This window comes from Arvicola amphibius, chromosome 5 (assembly GCF_903992535.2).
Source record: "Arvicola amphibius chromosome 5, mArvAmp1.2, whole genome shotgun sequence".
NCBI lineage: Eukaryota > Metazoa > Chordata > Mammalia > Rodentia > Cricetidae > Arvicola > Arvicola amphibius.
In genome coordinates this window covers 49,135,626-49,159,819 of record NC_052051.1, presented here as the reverse complement: position 1 = coordinate 49,159,819, position 24,194 = coordinate 49,135,626, and the positions used below count along the sequence as shown (strand labels likewise).

Sequence of the window (24,194 nt, the reverse complement as noted above, 5' to 3'; positions counted from 1 at the left end):
CTGATTAGCCACTAAATCCCGGTGGGAACCTAAGCCCCAGGTGTGTTTGTGTGTCTCATCTCAGCTCTAAGGTAGAAAACAAAATAGAGGAACAAAGGAGAAAATGACCTGCAAGTCAGTTCCTTAGGAAAGTTGGCTTGGGTGGTAAAGAAGAACCATGTCCCCGGGGAAGGCAGAGGTGAGTCGCTCTCATCTACTAACAAGCAAGACAAAGTAAAAAACTGGGCTTCTTAGGCGTTCTCGGAACTCATTTGTGTCCAGAAACATTTCCAGCCTTCAAACCTCAATCCCTTCTGCCAGCGTAAGAAGATCCCTGAGGGGCACTGTGAAAACTGAGCCCACAGTATTATGATGCTAAACCCAGCTACCTGCCACCCACAGGTGTCCTGCTGCACCTGTGGGCCTGGCCAGCTGCCCAACACCCAGGCACCTGCCCCTTTACCTCCTCTGCCTTGGTGCGGATGTCCCAGCCATGAGCAGCTGAGCAGTCCCTGGTGGAGGTTTACTGGTTTAACCACAGAGATTACGCTGTATGCAGAACATGGGCCCAAGCCCTGTGGAGGATTCAGAGATACGTTTGGTCTCCAAGGAGGATGCATCTAACGAAAGAGAGAGGAGCTATTAGACAAGGAAGTGAAGAAGGTGTGTGGATGGAGAACAGAGTGTGGGTGGCACATGGACCACGTCAGGTCTTGAATTTACCCACGGGAAGGCCTCTCCACAGTATCTCACGGGCCTGGGAACTGGTGAGCACCAAGATCAGGTGGTTCTTAAGTGAAAATAAGTATTTTTTGAGATACTGGAATGCTTTAGTCTCAGAGTTCCCATGAAAGAGAGCAGGAAGGGGACTCTGGAAATCTGCCAGTCCTTTCTGTGGAGAATAACATTTTATGGGCAGGGGAACCCTATAATTAATGGTAACACTAGAGAGTGATCGGTAATCGGCGGTCCAGGACAGCAGCCAACATAAGCCAGAACTGGCCCTGGCAAACAGACACACTCCCTGCCTCCTGACAGGTCCTAGGGAACTGCGAAAGAGAACCCAGTGACCTGTGGGCTGGAGCTGATGAAGAGGCTCTATTCCTAGCAGTCAGAACACCCAGGGCTTACACAGGTTCAAAACACCTCAGACTACTTTGACGTGAGGTCTCCGGCCACTCTCCGTACATTCACTCGGGGAACCATTTTCTTCCGTGACAATCTCTGCTTACCTCTCCAGCTAGAAAAGCCACAGTGACCTTCACCACCTAAGTCCTTTACCAGTTGAGTTACTTAAAGATCAAATCCATACTTACAGCTTGCGGAGCTTCTAGCTTCTTCTCCATGGAACTGATTTGAAGTTCATTTTGATCTGCCTTCTAGATGCTACAGTCCTTTCCCTTTAGAGGAGAGCAGCCACCTCCTCCCTCCCTCCCTCCCTCCCTCCCTCTCTCCCTCTTCCTTCTTCTCCCTTCTTCTCCTTCTTCTCCTCCGCGCCCCCCAGGCTATATTCCAAAGTCCCTTCTCAGCCTAGGAAGTAATGAAAGATCTGGACAAAGTGACTTACACATTAATGCCAGCACTTAGAGGATGTTGAGGCAGGTGGATTGCTGCAAGTTGAAGATCAGCCTGGGCTGCAGAACGAGAGCCTGTATCAAAGAAAAGTAAAGAAAGTGTACTGGCTGGTTTTGTGTGTCAACTTGACATAAGCTAGTGTCACCAGAGAGGAGGAGATGCCTCCATGAGATCCAGCTGTAGGGCATTTTCTCAGTTAGTGATCAATGCAGGAGGGCCCAGCTCATGATGGGTGATGTCTTCCCTGCCTGGGCTGGTGGTCCTGGGTTCTATAAGAAAGCAGTCTGAGCAAGCCAGGGGAAGCAAGCCAGTAAGTAGCATTCCTCTGCATCAGCTCCGGCCTCTAGGATTCTGCCTGTTAGTGTTCCTGTCCTGACTTCCTTCAGTGATAAACAGCAATGTGGAAGTGTAAGCCAAAAAAAAAAAAAAAAAGCCCTTTTCTCTCCAACTTGCTTTTGGTCATGGTGTTTTTGTCACAGCAATAAAAACCCCAAGACCGAAGGGGGAAGGGAGGAGGAGGAGGAAAAGCAACAGCAGCAGCAGGGCCACCAATGCCATCATGGCCATACATTTATTAAGCAAATAAATTAGCTTTTGGTGAGAGAGGAGAGCTCTTGTTAACAGGCACGTCTACCCTGTCCTAGGCGGTTTTCTCTTCAAACAAAGGCACAATTTACAAATAAAAACTTTAGACCTTCTTTAGTAACCTGTCTTTTCCACCAAGCTATAGTCTCCCAGAGAAGATAATTTGCCTTCTACGCTCACCATTCACCTTAAATTGGTTGGGCCATCTCTCTGAATCTCTAACGAGTAAGCACAAGAACATGAAGGAAGCAGTGTGGTCCCCTCAACGCCTTTGGCTCTCACTAGGTCCGCTTTGGGGGCCTAACACACACAGCAACTTCTCCTTCCTGCTTTTCATTTCTGACAAAGCCTCTTTCTCTTGGCTGCACAGCTAGGAGCCGCTTATGCCTTCCCTTTCCCTTTCTCAGCCTTTTCAGACAGTTTCCATTGATTTAAGTGCAACAGGTCTTGTGACCTTAGGCACACCAGGCAAATATGGCTCCTCTCTCATCTCTAACATTGTTGCTCTGCAGTGGTTTACGGGAAATAACCCCACCCCCGCTCCCCTCACAGCCTGCCCCATCTCATTTAGGTTCCCGGTTTTCTTTACTGCCACATAAAAGCTACTGCTTTATGAACAGAAATACCCACAATCCTTCTAGTGCCAGGATGTGTTCATTTCTGGCAGTCTTCCAGGGGCACGTGCCTTCTGGAAAGTCACTGACACTTGCATTTTACACTGGGTGCTAGTTAAATGGTGGCATTATTTGGTTCATCTGGTTATTTCTTCTTGCCTCAAGTCAAAATGGAAAACTATCCTTTTCTTAAATTAATCAGATCAGCATCCCACTTATCAGACTATGGTGCTCATGTTGCAGAAAGGGGGGGGGGTGTCTGGGAGTGGTAAACTAAGATGAATTTTTAAAGACACAATTATGAAATAAAATCAGGACAACTATCAGCATAAACTAAATGCATAGAATCTGAATGCAATGAACACATACAAATCCAGGCTTTCAAAATGTTAACGTTCTGTCTGCTTCCTCTCCTGTTACCACAGAAACCAAATGACCGTGATCACAAAGTGAAAATAGCCCTGGGAAATGGCTTACGGGGAGATGTGTGGAAAGAGTTTATCAAGAGATTCGGGGACATTCACGTTTATGAGTTCTACGCTTCCACTGAAGGCAATATTGGATTTTTGAATTATCCGAGAAAAATCGGCGCTGTCGGAAGAGCCAACTACCTACAAAGAGTTAAGTACACTGAACAATGAACGAACGCAGTGAAGCTGACTTTCAGAATAGAGTCCTTTAAAGCGGTCCCACAATGGTAGCATCCGAACCGGGCCCCATCAGTATCACCAAGAGAAACTTGACCACATCTATAACGATGGCTTTTTTTGAGGTGATCTCATACTCATGTAGACTCATTACTTTTAATATTTGAGACCTCTGTGAAGTCATCCTCCCTTCATTCGTACTTGTATATGGGGGGAAATTTGAAGCTTACTTTGCTCTGAGTGTATCGTGTGTTGTGAAATGCAGCGTTTCCCTTTCATTGAGGTATGCATAAAAATCGCACGGGGAGCTCTTTATATATACAGGTGTAGGTTCCCAACCTCCTGGCTTTGGATTCAGTTGTTCTGAGATAAGGCCCTGGGTCCTTTTAAAAACCCTGCCGTATTAAGAGCAGCAGCCCAGGCCTTCAAGAGACTTGAGATATTCTGGTCAGCATGTGTGTTCTCATAGGTTCACCAGAAAGATGTATCTTGTTTCTCTTCTCTCTCTCGGTTGTTTTATTGCCTAGTGGGCCTGAAGCTCTGCTCTCTTGGTGGTCAGTCAGTCATTCTAAGGACAGCCCATGGATGCTGACCCTACGCTGGCCTGTGCGGTCATTGTTGCCATCACGCCTCTAACTCTCAGGCAGCCTTTGTCTCCAGGGACTGACCAGTGAAGTAGTCCATGTGCTAAGCGCTGTGGCACTGAAGGGCAGACCCCGGTGCCACCATATCCTAGCTGAGCGGCCCCGAAGAAGTCACATTCCTTAGACTTCAGCTTCCCAACACATGCAAGCCGAGTGACCCCAGGAAGTTGCTTACATTCCTGAGGCCTCAATTTCAACATCTTAAAACAGAGATACAAAGAAAAAATCGAGCCCACCACCTTACCCAAACTTGGTGTTGATGAGGGGAAAGACTTGCTGAGTTTTTTGTTGTACAATAACCTTGTGCATTAAGACTTCCATTTCTTATACTCTGGTGGAAGCACAAGGCATTCCCAAGCCCAAGGACCCTCTCCAACACTGGCACCAACCCCACACCCTGTGCAGCTCAGTCCCTGACCTCCAGATGTGTAATGTCTGGCATGGTAGCCTCTAGCTAGCTGTGTGTAAATATTAAATGCCAATAAAGCAAAGTTTTGAATCCAGTTCGTCGTTCACAGTAACGACTGCCTTGCAAGTGCTCAGCCGGCACCTGTCAGTGACACCATCCTGAGCAGAGAGTATTTCCACCATCACGAACAAGCCTACTGAGCCACGCTGCTCGATGCCAAGACGTTAGTGTCGGGCCGGCGTGAACTAGCCCAGCCAGAGAGATGAAGGCTAAACACAAACAAGCTGTCAGTGTTGCTTCTACAACCTCAGGGAGAGGACTCTGATGGAAATTTGTTTCCTACCAAACTTCTACTTCCGTGTGCAGAGTTTCCGTGTGCAGAGTTTCCATGTGCATACACTTTCTCATCCGTTGGTTGTTGTATTTTTGTCGGGTTTTGTACACCAAACAAACTCCTTTAAAAAGAAAAGAAAAAAAAAAAGAAAATTTTTTTAAAGTATTAATTACAATCACAAGATTTTTTTATACTCTTTTTTTTTGGGGGGGGGGAGTTTTCTGTAGTTTTGGAGCCTGTCCTGGAATTAGTACTTGTAGACCAGGCTGGCCTCGAACTCACAGAGATCAGCCTGCCTCTGCCTCCCGAGTGCTGGGATTAAAGGCGCCACCACCACCTGGCTGATTTTTGATATTCTTATAAATTCAGTCAGTGTGCTTTCATTGTCCAAAAATGCCACTTGGGGGTTTTGTTTTGTTTTGTTTTTTGAAACAGGGTTTCTCTGTGTAGCCCTGGCTGTCCTGGAACTCAGTCTGTAGACTAGGCTGGATACCCAGCACCACTTAGTTTTAATGAAGCTGAATTTGAAGCTGGCACAGTAAACATGGCTGGCCGTTGTATCTGAACACTGCTGTACTTTCTGATCTCCTTGAGTAGGGAAAATAATATGCTTAGTATTATGATGGTATAAGTGCTTACATCGCCAAACTGTGTCTTAACAGAGTTTGGGGGGTTGTGCTTTAAATTTGGTTTTAGTTTTGTAGTACAGAGATTGAACCCAAGGCCTTGCGCATGCTCAGCAAGCATTTACCACTAAGCCATGGCCCAGCCCTTTTAAAAACTCTTATTTTAGGATAAACTCTTAGTAAGTTTCTCATACTAGCTCCAAATTGTGATCCTCCTGCTTCAGCACCCCATCCCTCACACACACACACACACACACAAGCTATGTACCTGGGATTATAGGTATATACTACCACGCCTAGCTCTGATAGCTTTTTAATAACTTTATAGCCATGCCTGAAATAATTTTTGCTTTGATTCTTAAATATAATGAATAATGTGTCCCTGGGGATGAGGGTACCAGTCATTGAATGGTAATATATTAATACATTATCAGATATGACTTTAAACCCATTTGTAATCTATCCACCAAAAGATGTGCATGAGAATGATCCTAACAGTTTTATTTATAATAGACCAAAATTAGAAATATTCCAAATACTCATTAAAAGTACCCATTAACAAAATAAAGTGTAGGATATTTATACAAGGGAAAGTTGAATGTAAATGAAAATGGGCTCTTTGTCTCCAGTAGGGCTGAAGATGAAGCCCAGAAGTAGGGCGCTTACATGGCTTGTGCAAGGTCTGGGCTCTGTCTCAGGTACCATCCATAGCGACATCACTGAGAAGAGCAGCAACGTGGGCTGCTGATGTACACAGACATAGTAACTAAAATAAGACCGACATGCCCACAGTTACTTGTCGAGTTTTAAGTTAATAGGGAGAGATAGAAATCAAAATGGTGACTGACTACACAGAAGGAGACAGAAAGCAACTTCTTCAGTAAAGTGGAAATGTTTTATATCTAGATCTGGGTGGTTATTACAGATGCAGAATCCCACCCGTGTTGTGCACTGAAGATATGTGTAATGTGTCCTTTCTGTCCTTTTTATAATAAAGTAAACATAGAAAAACTGCAAAGCTCAGTTGATGTACTCAAATGATGTTTTTTAACTTTGGCAGAAAGTTGTAACGTATGAGCTGATTAAATACGATGTGGAGAAAGATGAACCCGTCCGTGACGCAAATGGATATTGCATCAAAGTCCCCAAAGGTACTGTGGACTTTTTATGCAATTAACTGTGCACAAAATTATCCTGACTAAGCAACATTTCAGAGATAACATAGTATTACCAACTGGTACATTTTGTTAAAATTAGCAAGGGGAAGATTTTTATTGATGTATTCTAAAAATACATATGTACATTACAGAAGGCACTGGCTTACCATAATATATAATTATACTTTTAAGCTAGTTGGACACCTTGCTTGTGAGGTACTTTGTGGAAAGGTCTAGGCAGCTCTGGGTGCAAAGCTTTAGGTGAACATTATCTTATGCTTTTACCCACTATGCGTTTGTCTAGTTATGTATAGGAATCGTTACTGAGTAAAAGATAGCAAAAGGTAATTACAACTGGGTGGTCGAGCAGAATAAGGTTTGGTATATGTGTCCATGACATGCATGCACACACACACACACACACACACACACACACACACACATGATCTGTATCTGTGCCTTTTCTTGCTGCTGTGGCCAGACACCAGACAGGAAGCATCTTAGGGGAGGAAGGGCTTAGCTGGAAAGACATAGTCCACCACGCTGGCGAAGGCATAATGGCAGGACTCTAAGGCGGTCACATTGCATATGCAGTGAGAAAGCAGAGCACAGACAGGAAGCGGAACCCTGCAGCGAGGCTCTACTTCGTAGAGGGTTCTCAGCCTTGCAAATGAGCATCACCAGCTGGGGACCAAGTTCAAACGCACAGGCCTATGGGGGACATGGCACTTTTAAACCACAGCATGTCAGATAAGAAGATGAATATAAGAAATGACACTTCCTACAGCCGGCTTCTTGTCAGTGGGCTGTCTGCCTTCAGTTTTAAGGATGATGATAAAAATGTGCTTATCTCTTCACAAAAATAAATAACAATTTACTCTCTTCTGCCTCAGGTGAGGTGGGACTCCTGGTTTGCAAAATCACACAACTTACGCCTTTTAATGGCTATGCTGGCGGAAAGTCGCAGACAGAGAAGAAAAAACTCAGGGATGTCTTTAAGAAAGGAGACCTCTATTTCAACAGTGGAGACCTCCTAATGATTGATCGTGAAAATTTCGTCTATTTTCATGACAGAGTTGGAGATACATTCCGGTTGGTTTCTCTGAATTACTGAGCCCAAAACAAATGCATGCACATTTTGGCCTATTCTTGAGTTGGAATCAGATGCCACTTTCCCACGGTGTTTCAGCTCTGTCCATCTCTTGTGTGCCATTTGTCTCCTATATTCTCAGAGAATAGGGAGTGAACCATAAAGCATCTCTCTACAACACAAATAAACATAAAGGCAGGACATCTCTTCCTTGTTTCCAGAGCCTGAAGTGCACCCAGCTGCCACTCGCGTGTCCTGCATGATTTAGTGGATGCACTTAGGGTAGCCAGGGATTTTTCCATATTTCTAATCAGACAGCTTTTTTGCTTTTAGATTAAAACAAGTGCAAATTAGCATGAAGTTGATCTGGTTGAAAAGGTTCGGAACCTTTTCCTCTTCCCTTCCTTCTGTCCCCCACTTCCATCCAATGGGTTCCAGGATAGCATAAGGACGTTTGGAAGTCTTCTTGGTAAATGGTGAAGTGACTCTCCAGCTATTGCTCAGTCCTCCTGCTGATAGCAGAGGCGTCCTGCGTGTGTGGATTCCCTGAGATAGGAACTCCCCATACATCAATGAATACCGTGTCTGATATGGGTCACCACCCTTGAGTGAGTGGCTCAAGAAGGTGTGAACTTTGGCTCACTCACCAAATTGAGGCTGACTCACCCTCATTAAGAAGTTACTTCGAGACGCTGGGGAGATGGCTAGTATAGTGCTTGCCTGGCCAGCACCAGGAGCAGAGTTCAGTCCCCCCCAGAACCTACATTTACAAACCTGGGCCTTAATGCTGCATGCCTGTACTCTAACCCCGGGGAGGCAGAAACCGGCAGATCCCTGAGCCTACTGGGCAGTTAGCCACCCTAGCCAACACATTGAGCTCTGTGCTAATGAGAAGAGATCTTGCCTTTTTGAAAGAGTGGACAAGACCTGAAGACAAACACTCAAGGGGTCTCCTCCGGCCTCCACACACATGCGCACATGCATATGCACACCTACACAAACACACACGTGCATGCATACATGAAGGTACACACACACACACACACACACACACACACACACAAAGATACTTTTGAGAGACCTAAAGGGTATTTTTATAAAACCCCTAATTCTTAATTAAATGAAAAATAGCACCTGGCTAGACCTTAACATTACAATCTTTATGTAATAAAACTGTGATTTTTTTCTTTTCAAATAAAAATTTTGCTTTTGTGAGAACTTGAAATACAACTATGAAATTCTGTCAAATAGAAGTTTGCTGACTGAATTAAATAAGAAGTTAAAGGGAAAAAGTGAGAGACCTAAACAAAGCTAACAGAAGTTGAGATTTCTGACATCCTGTAACTTTCTTAACCATGTCTGGATTTCACATTCAAGCACAATGGTATCGATTACGTTTTGTGTGACAAGATTGGAATTCCACATTCTGTTATCTAGGTCTATACCCTTTTGCTTCCAATGGAATGCTACAAGTGAGCTGAGAGTCTTAGGGGACCAATATGGGAATGCCACCTCACCATGGTCTAAAAGAAACACTGACCAGAAAGCAAGTGTGGCCTGAGCTAACCCTTCCTTTTCTCCCAGGTGGAAAGGAGAGAACGTAGCTACCACTGAAGTTGCTGACATCGTAGGACTGATTGACTTTGTTGAGGAAGTGAACGTTTATGGTGTGCCCGTGCCAGGTAGGTAAAAGACACCGCAGATCTGTCTGAACCCACGCAGACACTGAGCAGAGTCACAACAGCGGGCTACAGTTAGTCTTGCTTTCTCCCACTGCCTGGAGACTGGAGCCGCTGTCAATCCCCAGAGGTTAGGGCGGTTCTCTCTGCACCGGGCACCATTGTCAAAGTAATTCAGTGCACCTGACGTTGGCCTGCCTCTATACTTTAACAGCTGCTTAATTTAGGGTTCTTAGGCAAAGGAGGTCTCCTGCTTTCCAGGCCTCTGGTTGGCACGCTCTGAGAACTCGAGAGCTGTGAAGTGGTGTGTTGCCAAGAGAAGGCGCAAGGAGGAACAATTACAACTTCTAGAAAGACAACTGGGAAGGGGGCAAACTGTGTTCAGCCTCTTCTTGTAGAGCAGGTTCCTAAGACCAAACCAGACCCTGAATTTCAGCATCGTCACAGAGTGGAGGCACGGAGGTATGCCAGCCGGGTGGGAGGAAGCCTGGCTCCAACACCTGCTGGCTATTTCAAAAGTCCCTCAAACTAGAAATCACACTGGCCTTGCAACTGACATTGTCGGAGCTAATTTCATAAATACCAAATATATTAATTCAAATGTACAGTAGAGTTGTGTTAAGTATCAGTCGTTTTAATTGTAGGTATCAGAGAGGATTAAATTCTCCCAGTCAGTGCCCAAACATAAGGCGTCAGGCTCTTATCGTCCCAAAAACTGAGTGTTTGGGATTCTTGCCATATATTTGAAGTAGAAATCCAAAGCCCCCCCTTCCCTGCACACTGACAGTGCCAAACGCTGTGTGACTTTACCCGGGGAGATGCAACAAACATGTCTGCTCACCCCAGACAGGGAACCCCTGAGAGACCAAATTCCGATGTCACCAAAATCCAACCTGGTGAACCAATGAGTTTACTTATAGGAATCTGGGGGAGGGGTTGCTTATAGGAGCAGGAAATGACTCAGAGACAGCTGCTTCACCAAGGCCCACCCCAGCACAGGTGCCAGCTCACCACGTTGGAAGCCTGGAGCAACTGCGCAGCCTGCAGGCAGCCCAGCTGGTCAGAGAGGGTCCTTTGCTGGGAACTCAGTTGGTCTAAACCTAGTCCAGGCAGCCCAGCTGGTTTTTGCTTCTTCCAGGCCAATGGTCTGGCTTGAGTCTTTGCAGTCAGTGTGTCTAAGAGTGACTCTTGGCAGTCTTTATTGCTTACTCTGGTGGGGCTGGAAGTTCCTGAACCTAGTTTAAGTTGTTTACCTTGCTACAGCATTTTACTTGTTTCTGTGAAAGTTGTTTTTATTTCCGTGAAAGTCCATATTACATGTAAAGTATATATTACATGTAAAGTCCATATTACACGTAAAGTCCATATTACATGTAAAGCATATTCTCCCTACATCCCACTCTCCCTTTCTCATCCGCCTGCCACCCAGATTTCTAGGTCCATGTCATATATGCATGCATGATTTTATATAAAATCTGTAAAATCCAAGAACCACAAATGAGAGAAAATACCTTGAAGGTGCCCTCTTGAAGCTGACTTAATTCCCTTAGTATAACTATCTCCAGGTTTGTCCATCTCCCTGCAGATGCCCTAGGCTCAGTCTTCATTAGACAATTATCCCATCGGGTGCACATACCACACTTTCTTATTCACTTGGGTTGTTTTCATGCCTTCGCTGCCGTGACCGTGCTGTAACGGCACTGATGTGCAAGTGTCTCTCGGATGCTTTGGGATCCTTTGACTAAACCCCCAGTCATGGGCTAGCCAGGTCACATGTTAGATCTGCTTCTACTTTTTTTCAAGAAACCACCATACTGATTTCCAAAGTAGGTGGGCTGATTTCCATTCCCATCAGCCACAGGGAGGGCATTTTTCTTCCCTGCTTCCCTGTGGTCATATGACAATGATGGATAGCAAGCATAGCCACATCTCAGGTCACAGAGACGACAGCTGATCTGGAGGGAAATGCAGCCGACCCTTAGCCGAGGTGACATAAGGGTCCAGGTCACAGTTGTCAGTCACCGTGACACCCAAAGCTGTGACAACCCCCTCTTAGAATGGGGGCTACGCTTCTAAGTGCTAAATCTTAAAAACTCTTCTTAAGGAGCTGAGAAATTCTGGAACGTGGATTGAAAGCACAGTATCCCTCAAAGAGGAGTCTCAGGTCATCATAGCCGAAAACTTGCTAAAGTCAAAGTGTGTCAGGCCCACCCAGATGTTGCTCAATGGGTAGGCTCAGGAAGCAGCACATTTTTAAATCCCTCTAGTGACTCTTAATAACCCTAGGCTAGGGGTGTGGCTCGGTGGCAGAGTGCTTGCCCAGACCTGAGTTTGATCCCCAGCTCCTCCCCCACAACACACACGCACATTCAAATCTGATTTAGACACCATGAAAATATCCTAGAATATATGCTAATTGGCCAGCATTGTGACTATACAAAACACCACTGAAGTGTTAAAAACGATGAATTTCATATTTTACACAGTTCAAAAACAATGCAGGCCCGATGGTGTACGTTTCAGCACGCAGTAGGCTGAAGTGTCAGTCATTTCAAGGTCAGCCAAAGCTACATAGTTAGTTCCAGACCAGCCTGGTCTACAGAGTGAGATCCAATCTTAAAACAAAAGTACAAACAACAAAAGTCCCACTGAAGTATGAAAGGCGCTGCATGTGACCAATCTCACAGTCACCTGGGGAAGTTTGTAAATCCCAGCGCTAAACCATCAGAATGTCTAGAATTGGGATCTAGAGTCTGCTGAGTGAGCCTGTCTGTTAGGGGTAGCAGTCACTGCGTAGAAGGAAGAGGCCCTCCCTGGACAGTCAGAACAAGGAACAGCTGTGTTCGGCAACGCACCCTAAACAGTTTGATGATCAGGAAGAGGACATCAGCCCAGAAACTCCCGTAGCCAGAGGGACCGACCATCAGCTGGGCATGTGGAAAGATGCCGGACCTTCTTCCATCTGAGAACCTGAAAGAATTCTTACAGCGGTGAAAGATGAGAGATGGATTCTGAAGTCCCGCCCAGCCCCATAGTCTCGGGGTCATTCGGTTTGCCATCTGGCATCCTAGCTACCTGGAAACGCAGCAGGTCTTCCTCAAGTTAGGGGTGCACGCACGGGCAGTGACTGTGAGCCTCGGTTATCACCTTTGCCCCAGAGAAGAACTTCTGGTCTGGGACCTAGAATAGAGGCATCAGACAACAGTCCCAGTACTCTCTAGAACTTCTGGGTCTCAGTAAAACTTTCTGCATTGGGGAAAATATCCAGTGAGGGGGCCAACAGTCACAGCATGGCTGCTGAGTACTTAAAATATAGGCGTGCAACTGGGAAAATGCCATTTTCCTTTCCCTTTATAACTGATTTTAGCTTCAGCATTGGTATCAGCAGTGGATGCGCAGCAGGCAATACGGCTCTCAAGAGTGGACCAGATCTGATCTTTAGCACTAGCCTAAACCTTCTTCCTGGAGCTGACTTAGTCAAAATCACTGACTCTAGGCATCAGTGCAGAGGCCTGGGGCCTAACAGGCCCACCTCCATCTGGGTCAGGCTAACAGAGCAAGAATTCAGAGTCAGGCAGGACAGCGTCTGTCTGTGGCACCAGCTCCCCATAATTCTAAAAGCAGCTTGATGTTTGAGTTCCTGAGGCAGCTATGGGGGACCCCTTTTGGTTTGTTTTGGTTTGGTTTTCTGTACAGCATTTCTCTGTATAACAGCCCTGGCTGTCCTGGAACTCGCTCTTTAGACCAGGCTGGCCTGAAACTCAGAGATCCACCTGCCTCTGCCAGCCTCTGAATACTGGGATTAAAGACGTGCGCTGCTACCACCACCCAGCTCGAGGGATCCCTTTTTAAAAATAGTCTGGAACCCTGCCCTCCTTCTTCAGGTCAGAGAGAAACAAATGAGCAAGTACCTCTTTCTTTAAAATAAATTAAATAAATTAATAAGTAAGTCCTTTCGGGGTAGTTTTTTGTTGTTGTGTTTTTTGTTTGTTTGTTTTTTGTTTTGTTTTTTTTTTGCCTTCTTTAGGCAAACATAGGTAAACATATAATCACCATGGGAGAGATTTCAAATGCTGGAGCCCAGGTGACCAAGATGGGCTCCTTCCTCTCTGATTACAGCTAAGTAGTTCAGGGAAGTGGACCCGGACTCCCACTGGGTCTGCTGGATCAGGTAGAAAATATATTAATCCCTAATTACCACTGTCCTCACAAGCAAACAATAGTAATTATTCTAATCACCTCTCCACTAACAGCCTTGCCGTGGAGCGCAGTTTTCTCTGTGCAGCGTAGGTTCCCTTGAGAGGACTGGGCATGAATGGAAGGACACACAGCAGCTCACCCCTGTGCCTGTCTTCAGCCTTCTGCCCTGCAGCCTCCCTGAAATACAGAGAAGAAAAGCTGTTTGGAGCTTTGTGTGAACACCTAAGCCTCAAAGGCAGTATTTGTGCCCTCAGCACCACAGACCCAGCATTGCAGACGAAATGGCAAAGCCAGCTCACAATGGTGAAGCAAGACCTTTCGCTGGAATCAAAAGATAAAGCAGACAAACAAAATATTCCCTTTAGCCACCAGTTCAGCTGGTGTCCTACAGGGCTCTGTGTAGCTCGCTAAGAAGAACAGGGATGGCCGCAAGCACGGGAGTCCAAGCCGACCTACCTAGATCAGTCTCTAATGCCCCCTGGTCCTTGCTGTGTGACCTTGGACGAGTTGTTGAATCTCAGTTTCCTCACCCTGGAAATGATGGGGTCACATCTGCCCCTCTTCATAAGGTCGTTGCTATGGTTAAATGAGGATACACCGAGTATAGGCCATGGCAACTATTAAAGAGACAGCATAGACCTAGTATTAGTTTTATTAGTTAATTATTAGTTAGCATTCCTAATAAGCATGCGATCGTCATAGAATAATTGTGGACCTATGTGTTTGAAATAAATATTAGAACTATCCAAAAGGAACCTAGTGTTTGTTATGGTTGCGGTCCGCAGTTCTTTGAGCTGGCAGAGTCTCGTGAGCGAAATTGCCAGCTAATTAAGTCTTCTCACCCTGTTTCCAGGCCATGAGGGTCGAGTTGGGATGGCCTCGATCAAGATGAAAGAAAACTATGAGTTCAACGGAAAGAAACTCTTTCAGCACATCTCGGAGTACCTGCCGAGCTACGCGAGGCCTCGGTTCCTGAGGATACAGGTGAGAAGAGGGACCAAATTCCATTCTCTCCCAGGCACTTGCTTAGGGAACTGACCCCTTCCTCCCTCCGTGGTGACCATGTTTGCCAAATTTTACCGCAGTCACAGGACAGAGTTCAGGAAGAAGCCCTGCAGTTCAGTAAGAACAGGAAAGCACCAGAAATAGAGCACACAGAAATCCCATCTCAGTCTCTTCCCCACTAAGACGACAGCCCAGTTTATTAACCTGTAACCTCAGTGGATAACTAACAAAGTCAGTGTTTGATGCGGCACCAAAGACACTTCAGACAGAAATTATCCAGCCAGCCCTCCCATTTCAGGTTCACTTTTCTTGTTTTCTGTGCTAGGCAAGCACTCTGCCACTGAGATACATCCACACCCATGTTGTTTCTAATTCTGAAGAATCTAAAATCTGCTGGGGCCCTACCCCTTCCTATGGGGGGATTTTAACTGAGCATCAGTAGTGACTTGGAAGTGTTAAACTGTCCCTGGGCTTGGTTCAGTCTTCTGTTATGTACACTTTGAGCCCCATGGTTATGTAACTGAGGACCTGACAAAGTCTTGGGGTCCTGAGTAATGTGGAGTGCACAAGACTACTTCTGTTGAACACATAAAGGGCTGGCATCTGCTTTGCATGCAGATGGTAAAGACAGAAACATGAACGTCTTCGGACGTGTCTCATAACGGTGAAGGGGGTCTTTAACTTTATTTTTATATGCGTTGGTGTTTTGCCTGCACGTATGTGTGAGGATGCCAGATCCCCTGGAACTGGGATTACATATAGACAGTTGTGAGCTGCCATGTGGGTGATGGGAATTGAACCTGGGTCCTCTGGAAGAGCAGTCAGTGCTCTTAACCGCTGAGCCATCTCTCCAGCCCTGAAGGGAATCTTTAGCCTAGCAGATAGACGGACTGGGAAAACAGAATCTCTTGTATATAAATGACCCCTCTCCTGCTTCCATGACAGCCAGGATGGCCCACCTTACCCTGCTTCCACCACAGCCAGGATGGCCCACCTTACCCTGCTTCCACCACAGCCAGGATGGCCCACCTTACCCTGATTCCACCCACAGCCAGGATGGCCCACCTTACGAGTGCCCCCTCTACTCAGAGTCTGCATTCTGTTGCTCCTCATCCCACACAAATCTTCTAAGGCTCCCAGTCAGTGCTTTTCAACCTTCCTGTGACGTTTTAATACAGTTCCTCAAGTTGTGGTGACCCCACCCATAAAATTATTTTCTCTGCTACTTCACAACTGTATTCCGCTACTGTTGTGAACTGTAATGTATGAATCTGATATGCAGGCTTTCTGGTATGCGGCCCTTGAGGAGATCTCAACCCACTGGTTGAGAACCACTGCGCCAAGGAACTAAAACAGATCCCTCATATCTGCCCCTCCCCATGCAGAGCTTCTGCAAAATGGCAGCGTGGATGCACATCCATCAGCTCTCACGACAAAAAGCCAGGCCTGCTGCCAACCCCCACCGTCTCCGCCCTAACCCTGTATCCTAACTTACTCTAAAGCAAAACTAACGTGTGGGTTGTCTGACCTTTTCCAGGATACCATTGAGATCACTGGGACTTTTAAACACCGCAAAGTGACCCTGATGGAGGAGGGCTTTAATCCCACAGTCATCAAAGATGCCTTGTATTTCATGGATGACACAGCAAAAACATATGTACCCATGACTGAGGACATATACAATGCCATAAGAGATAAAACTCTAAAGCTCTGAATATCCCCAGGCGACGATCTCATGACGTTTCCAGGAAGAAACTCAATAGACCTAGCGTAGGCACTTGATATAATCCAACATTAATTTGATTGAAGATTATAAGGTGCAATTTTTTTAGGAAATTATTCATTAAAAAGGACAGTTTTTTTAATTACACCAGAGCCTTTGCAAAGTAAAAAGATTTAAAGACAATTATTTTTCACCGTACACCTGCCATTTGTCCTTGCAAACTAAACTTTTTGGAGAGAGGGCCTTATTTTTTTAAATACATTATTAAATACATATATTAACACTAACATATGAAATATTGCTGTCTCTTGTGGTTCTTTCTCTGTTCTAAATGCAAATTCCACATCTGTTATTCCAAAGCAGAGTGCCATTGGCCACAGGTGTCCTGCTCATCTTGATTTAAAAAAAAATAGCAAAGGAAAGGAGGATGGGCCAGCAATAAATAATACAATGGGAATCCGGCCCCGGAGTAAGGAGCCCACCTTCCCCTTATATGACCATCCTAGCCACTGTGCAGACAGTAACCAAAGCTAGAAATGTCAGCTTGGTCCTTAAATGTACAGTCTTGGTTACTTTTCTACTGCTGAAACAAAACACCATGGTCAAGTCAACTTAAAAAAGGAAGCATTTAATTTAGAGGCTCAGAGTTCCAGAGGGTTGGGGTTTATAAGCATCGTGGTGGGAGCAAGGCAGGAGGCCAAGAAGACTGAGTGCTGGAGCCAGGAGCTGAGAGCTCACCTATGATCTATAAGCATGAAGCAGAGAACTAACTAGGGATGGAGGGAGAATTTTTCCTTCTCATTCAAACCACCACAAGTGCCTAAGCCTTTTGTATCTTAATTCCACACTTTAAAGATGTTCAGTAAGTCCTTTTTAGCTACTTCAAAATACAGACTGATTTTGAGGCAGGGTCTCACTGTGTAGCCCAAGTCATCCTCAATTTCATCATCCTCCTGCCTTAGCCTCCTTATGGCTGGGATCACAGACATACACCACCAGGCCCAGCTGGAAACCCAGATCCTTTGGCTGTGATCACCTCCAATATTTTGAAGCTTCCAAACATCTCAAACAAAAGGCAATGATGGAGCAGAAAAGCCTGGCTGTCCAAGGGCCATCCCAGGCTCACACGCACTTGGGACCCTGCCTTACATCTCCCAGCTGGAAACTCTGCAGTCAGTCTCCTGAGCATGAGTCTGTCCACGGATATGAAGTCATTGGCCCAGGAGGATTTGGGACTCTGTGAGGAGCTCTTTGTCCCCAGACTGAGCTGCTTTCCTTCCTGTGTGCAACTCCTTCATTGCCACAGGTCCCAGCTGTGACAATCTCAGAAGCAGGTCCTTGGTGATGCCCTCAGGATGTGTCCTTAACTTTACTCAGTACATCACAGGCACTGGGTATTCATCTAAATAGTGAGACCCAGGTCACTGAGCCTGCTTAGAGGAAGCAGAGATTTCTTTCTGGAGGACATCCTCAATGGCCAGGAGCTGTACCCAGAAATCCTGAATAACAAAAAAAGTAGCCACCCTTACCCAATACGTTACTAAAAATAATGCTAGCAACTTCTCCTGTACTCTCTCCACTCTTGTTTTTAGAGGTATTGATTTTTTTTATTTGGATGGGTATTTCACCTGCCTGTATGTATGTGTACTATGTGTGTGCCTGCTGCTCAAGGAGGTAGGAAGAGAGAGTCTGATCCTCTGGAACTGGAGTTATGATGGCTGTGAGCCACCATGTGGGTGCTGGGAACTGAACCCAGGTCCTCAGCAAGAGCATCAAGTGCTCTGAATGCCTGAGCCGTCTCTCCAGCCCCTCTCTCCACGCTTACGGGTGACTTCTAGAGAAGTCTTGTGGCTCAGATCGCTGCCTCTATTATGTCTAGCAACGCACATTTCCTGAGCCCTTCTACGTATAAGGAGCTCCAGGACTGTCCATTAGAATGGATATCTTACATCTCTGTGCATTTTCCCAATAATTTGGAATTGATTATTGTTATTTGTCAGCACCTGGAAATTTTTACAAAATCCTACCCTTGCTTGATTGATCCACCAGTGAGAATTTTAACCCAAGACTATTTTTGAGAGTTTTGTGTTATGGAATCCTATCAAAGTAAACCAGGCTCTCAGCAAAGGCAAGCCAGAGTGATGATCTCTTTCATGAGGGGCATCTTTTCGGGTAACAGGATGCCACCTGTCCCATTAGAACTCCTGCAACTTCAGCCTGTTGGGCACTGACCTCCCCAACCCATGCTTTAGATTTAGATTACCCAGTTAGAAAGTAAGAGCTGATGTCCTCAGACCCCTGCCAGCTGAGCCTCCCCAGCCTCCTCCCACTTCCCCCAGAATCCCCCACTCAGCCCAAGTACTGTAGCTCCTCTATGTGGATGGAGGCACCAGGCAATGACCTCAACCTCCGAGTTTGCATGGGTAAGCCATCACCTGTGAGAGATAACCAGTTTAAAGACTAGTCCTCCTCCTTTTATAAGACCAGAACCATGCCTATATGTGATGTATTAGTAGCCCTGAAAGACCAGCTCTCAAGACTACCCCCAGGGTTTGAAAGAAAGCTTCACAGCATAGCAAAAACTAAACTTAAGGTTTTTCTATCTGAAGGGTACAGAATAAATTCACACATGTGCTGTTCAGGTCCTATTCTTTATATTTCTGTTCTCTAATTTTCTTCTATGTTCTAATTCTTTCTAGGTCTCCTTTGTCTCAGTTCTTTGTTCCAATTCTCCCTGCTACTTTGTTCACCTAACTGAAATACATTTTCTACAGGACGCTTGAGGCAATAAGAAAAAAGTTACAAGAGTTTCATCCCCTTGGAACTAGCACATTCCTTGAGTAAATGATAAGGAGTTGAGCCATTTGTCGTGTCAACACAAGGTTTCAAGATTCCAAGCATAAAACTGTGACCAGAATCTGGAGGCACAGTGCCCAGGGGACACAAGCTACAGAGAAATCTGCAGAGAGAGTCAGGTCTTATCAGTCAGACTAGGCAAGCAAAGAATTAGCCTGATTTTTAGGTTGCTTTGTGTTAATAATCTTGGTAGACATTTGCAACTCTGACCTTGTGCATATCTGTAAAGTTTTTAACTTATGATCCATATACAGAAACATTCAGTCTAGTTTGAAGTTACTCTGAGGTAAAAACAAGCTAGTTGTGTGCAGCTTGTCTTAGACTGGGGAGAAATTGTTGTTTTCTTGTGTTAGTCTGAGTAAAAGGAACAAAGCAGGCTTACAAGTGTCTTATAGTTCTCATGGGGCAATAGACTTAGTTATGAAGCATATCCTAGTGTATTTTCTATATATCAAAATTATAAAGATTCATGAGAAGTTATCCTCCTGATCATCCATGAATATATGTGCCCATAAGATTGAAATGCAATCAGAGATTACACATACATATCGTATGAAATTATACGCTACAATGCAGGTATTGGGGAGACACCATAGCTGCTTTAGGAAATGTAAAATTACAAACAGGAGCAACCATTTCCAGAGTCGCTGGTCCCATAGGCCTTGCCTAGATGGGATTCTCCTCCCTCAGAGAATCACTCCTCTGGTGGGTTGATGTCTGAACACTAGTTGTCACCTGCTGCAACTCCCACAGCCTCCAACGTCTCTGCAGCCACCATGGCCCCAGAGTTTTAATTTGTGAGAAGCAAGAATGAAGTCCAGTTCAACATGACTCAGTAGTCAGTGTTGGTTCAAACTTCAAGAGTCTGACACCAAGCAATTTGTTTCAGGCATATTTAAGTACAGTATGATTTAAGGAAAGGTTTCTTGATATAATACAATCCCATGTGCACAATAAAGCTTAAGGCATGACCACATCAAAATTCTTTGTAAAAGTATATGATACATCTTCCATAAAGATGGGTTCTATAGATAGATTACATGTGACATCTTAAGGATCTGGAGTGGCTTCAGTCATATAGATAAGACAAAAGTCACCAGGCTATTAAGCATCTCTGCTCCCAGCCTTCTGGGTGGAAAACAGGTTATACATCCCTCGCTTTGAAAATACAACCCTGCATGGGTAACATTCCTGGTTTCCCTAGTGCTTATCTGTGAGACCAAGGACCTCCGTGCCTCCTACACATATGACATCTAATTCACCCTCTTCAGGGCTCGGGGAACATGGTGGAAGAAAGAGCAGAAAGAACTTAAGAGTCACAGGAAGGGATGAAACAATGGTGGAACAGCTGTCTTCCAGACATGACACGCTCACTGCACCCGTGAAATGAGCTCACGATAATTGTTATCTGTGAAGACCTCACAAGATGGAGCCTGTCAAGATTCTGTTGTGGATGGAGAGGGCTCACAAAACCCCGTCCCTCTCTGAAGACTTACAGGCAGTTGGTGATTTTGCTGGGAGAAAGAGTCGTTTTCTTCGTTGGTGTAGCTACTAGTCAGACGTTCATGCTTCTGTAAACAGATACCTTACCTGTAAGGTTCCTGTAAGAAAGCCTAGTTAAACCCCCCACCCCACACACACACACATTGGGTGGAGGAGGGTTAGAAGGCACTAGTATGGAAGAAAAGAGGTATCAGCCAGAATGAGAGGGAAACTGAGAAATAATGAGATGAAATATATATATATATATAAACATACACACACACACACACACACATATATATATATATATACACACACACTAACATAATGGAAACCATTGTTATATGTAATTTTATACACTAACAAGGATTTTTTAAATTTGTCCATAGAAACAGCAGCACTACCTTCCTTTAAAAGCACAGTGGGTGTTTTTAACTTAAGCTAATATTTATATACATCGTTCAGTAGGTAGCTGTTTGTAATTGGCATATAGATGGGCTGCTACATGAACCCAAATAATGTGGAAATGAAACCAGGAAGTGTCAACTCTAAAATGGAAGCTAATGAAAGTTGGTATAGAAATGGAGATGATCTAATAAAATTTAATAAGATGATTTAATAAACATGCTTCTTACCCAATGTCTACATTAAAGCACTTACTGGGGACTGCTATGACCTAAGAGGTGCTCTTAACACCAGTGTCACCTAAGAGTCTGGGAAAGTAGGTCAGGTCCTGAAGAACAGATGGTTGGAAAGACCCTCAAACAAGGGTCAGTCTTCAGCATGTTACAACTCTATCAATAATTATCATGATGACTGCATAGACTCTATCAGGAGACAGCAAACAAGAAAGGCAGTGTCAGCTGGGCGGTGGTGGGTCATGCCTTTAATCCCAGCACTTGGGAGGCAGAGGCAAGCAGATCTCAGTTCAAATCCAGCCTGGCCTACAGAGTGAGTTTCAGTACTGCCACGAAAACCCTGTCTCAAAAAAAAAAGAAAAGAAAGAAAAAAGAAAAAAAGAAAGGAAGGAAGGGAGGGAGGGAGGGAGAGAGGGAGGGAGAGAGACAGAGAGAGAGAGAGAGAAAGAGAGAGAGAGAGAGAGAGAGAGAGAGAGAGAGAGAGAGAGAAGAGAGGGAAGAGCGAGCCACTCACAGCATCCTGCACTGTTCTGATGGAGGTAGGCTGATAGCCAACAGGGTTCTAGTGTAGCAGGCTTGGCTGCAGGTTCTCGGGACACACAAGACATCAGACGGCAGTGCATGTGTAGTTGGTGCTATGTTCCACTCACATTGTTAGTGTCCTTTGGCTCAGATTTCATGCACCCATGAGGCCATGTCCCATGAACACAGAAGACTTCATATGTCACTCATCAGTGCCTGGATCATAGTAGGGCAGTAATTATGTGTTGCCTGCTCTATTGAAGGAAAAGGACTCATTAGATGAGCCACATCTCACTTGAACACAGAATCACCTGAGTTCTGGGTCGCACACACCAGAGTTGGAATCAGAATCTCAGTTTCTAACAAATTCCAATGTGAGGCTGGTTTTGTCGATCAGGAGTCATATATAGGGAACAATTCAGACAGAGAAAGAGGCCCCTGAATGATGCACCGTTTGTGCTCACTTGGCGTAACTCAGATCCGAGGAGCTCTCTCCTTCTGAGGCTCAACTCATAAATAAGGGCACAAAGGGCAGACCCAAGAAAGGTCAGTGTCAGGATGTACCTTGTTCTTTTTTTAAGATTTATTTATTTATTATACAAAAAATAAGCTATATAAACAAATAAAGTGTCCTGCCTGCATGCCAGAAGAGGGCCCCAGATATCATTACAGATGGTTGTGAGCTACCATGTGGTTGCTGGAAATTGAACTCAGGACCTCTGGAAGAACAGCCAGTGTTCTTAGCCTCTGAGCCATTTCTCCAACCCCGTGTACCTTGATCTTAATTAGGCTTATCTCCAACCCCGTGTACCTTAGGCTTATCTCTAAGATACATGCATGTGTGGTTTGCTATAGAAAAACTAAATGTAACCCGGTAAAGCATCTTGTCAAACCTCTTTGTTAAAAGTCACCCAGCTCACCTAGCCCAGTCGTCATGGAAGAGGCTTCTTCCCGGCAGCTGAGGGAAGCAGATGCAGAGACCCACACCCAAACACTAGGCAGAGCTGGGAGCTCAGGGAACCCTGAGGAAGAGGCAGAGGAAGAATTGTAGGAGCCAGAGGGGGGTCAAGGACACCACGAGAACACAGCCCATAGAATCAACTAAACTGGGTTTATAGGGGCTCCAGAGACTGAAGCGACAATCATGGAGCCTGCACGGGTCTACAGTAGGGTCTCTGCATGTATGTTACGGTTGTGTAGTTTGGTGTTCTTCTAGGACTTCCAGTAATGGGGGTGGGGATATCTCGGACCCTTTTGCCTGTTCTTGGGACCCTTTTCCTCCTACTGGGTTGTCTCATCCAGCCTTGATATGAGGATTTATGCCTACCTAGTCTTATGCATTTTATTAAACCATATGGGTTGATATCACTGGGAAGCCTGCTCTTTTCTGAAGCAAAATTGAGAAACAGTGGGTCCAGGAGAGAGGGAAAGTGGGAGGAGGGTTTGGAGGAGGAAAGGGAGGGGAGGCTGCAAGGGTGGCGGGGAGTCACACAGCTCATTGACATTGCTCAGTGGCCACAGAGAGCCCTGGAGTACTGGAGAGAACACTGCCAAACAGGATTTCTGCCTTGGCAGCACCAACGTCACTTGGGAGCTTCTTAACACAAAACCATAGGCCCCACTCTAGACCCAGAGTCGAAAGCCCGGGGAGTGGGCTCAGCAACAGGTGTTTGAACAAGCCCTCTCTCTTACTCATGTACAGGCTCAAATCTGAGAAGCCGTGGCTCAGCACCATGTGCCTTGAAATCATCTGGGGACACATTGACCCTTTCAGAAACTAGTGAGCTTAATGGTGGTCCCCTAAATTGCTGTACATTAGCATCACCTAGGGTATTCAAATCACCCCAAAGTCCAGGGCCACCCCATAGCAACCCAATATTTCTAGGCATCAATCTTCTGTGAAGATTTATTTCACTTTTAAAGGTCTCTGTCTGTCTGTCTGTCTGTCTGTCTGTCTGTCTGTCTGTCTGTGTATGTGAGTACTTGTGCCTGAGGAAGCCAGCCAGAGGTGTCCGGCCCCCTGGAGCTGGAGTTACAGACAGCTGTAAACTTCCTGACATGGTTACTGGAACCTGAACTTGGGTCTTCTACAAGGGCAGGGCATGCTGTTAGCCACGGAAATGTGTATCCAAGCCCGAGGAATCAGTGGGTTTTGTTGTTGCTTTGTTTTTAAGACTCCTCTGTGGGTAATTGCAAGGCAGTTTATAAATGAGGACACACAGTTTTACGTCGACAAAGTGGAAGTCACGGTGCTAGATGAGAATTGAAGCTTTAAAAATACAAACTGCTGGTGCTGGCATGGAGGGAGGCACACGCCTTTAATCCCAGCGCTCGGGAGGCAGAGACAGGTGGATCTCTGTGAGTTTGAGGCCAGCCTGGTCTACATAATGAGTTCCAGGCCAGCCAGGGCTATATAATAAACCCCTGTC

General features: G+C 45.4%; 1 protein-coding gene across 1 annotated transcript in view; it reads left to right on the top strand.

Annotated features, from left to right (window-relative positions):
• Slc27a2 (solute carrier family 27 member 2) overlaps positions 1–16,563 on the top strand; it is a 36,785-nt gene extending 20,222 nt beyond the window's left edge. The window contains exons 5-10 of the mRNA XM_038329606.1: positions 3,179–3,373; positions 6,474–6,564; positions 7,464–7,662; positions 9,245–9,342; positions 14,393–14,523; positions 16,082–16,563. Coding sequence (XP_038185534.1) covers positions 3,179–3,373; positions 6,474–6,564; positions 7,464–7,662; positions 9,245–9,342; positions 14,393–14,523; positions 16,082–16,258 — 891 coding nt within the window. The 3' untranslated portion in view covers positions 16,259–16,563. The remainder of the gene's footprint in view (positions 1–3,178; positions 3,374–6,473; positions 6,565–7,463; positions 7,663–9,244; positions 9,343–14,392; positions 14,524–16,081) is intronic.
• The last annotated feature ends 7,631 nt before the right edge of the window (positions 16,564–24,194 follow it).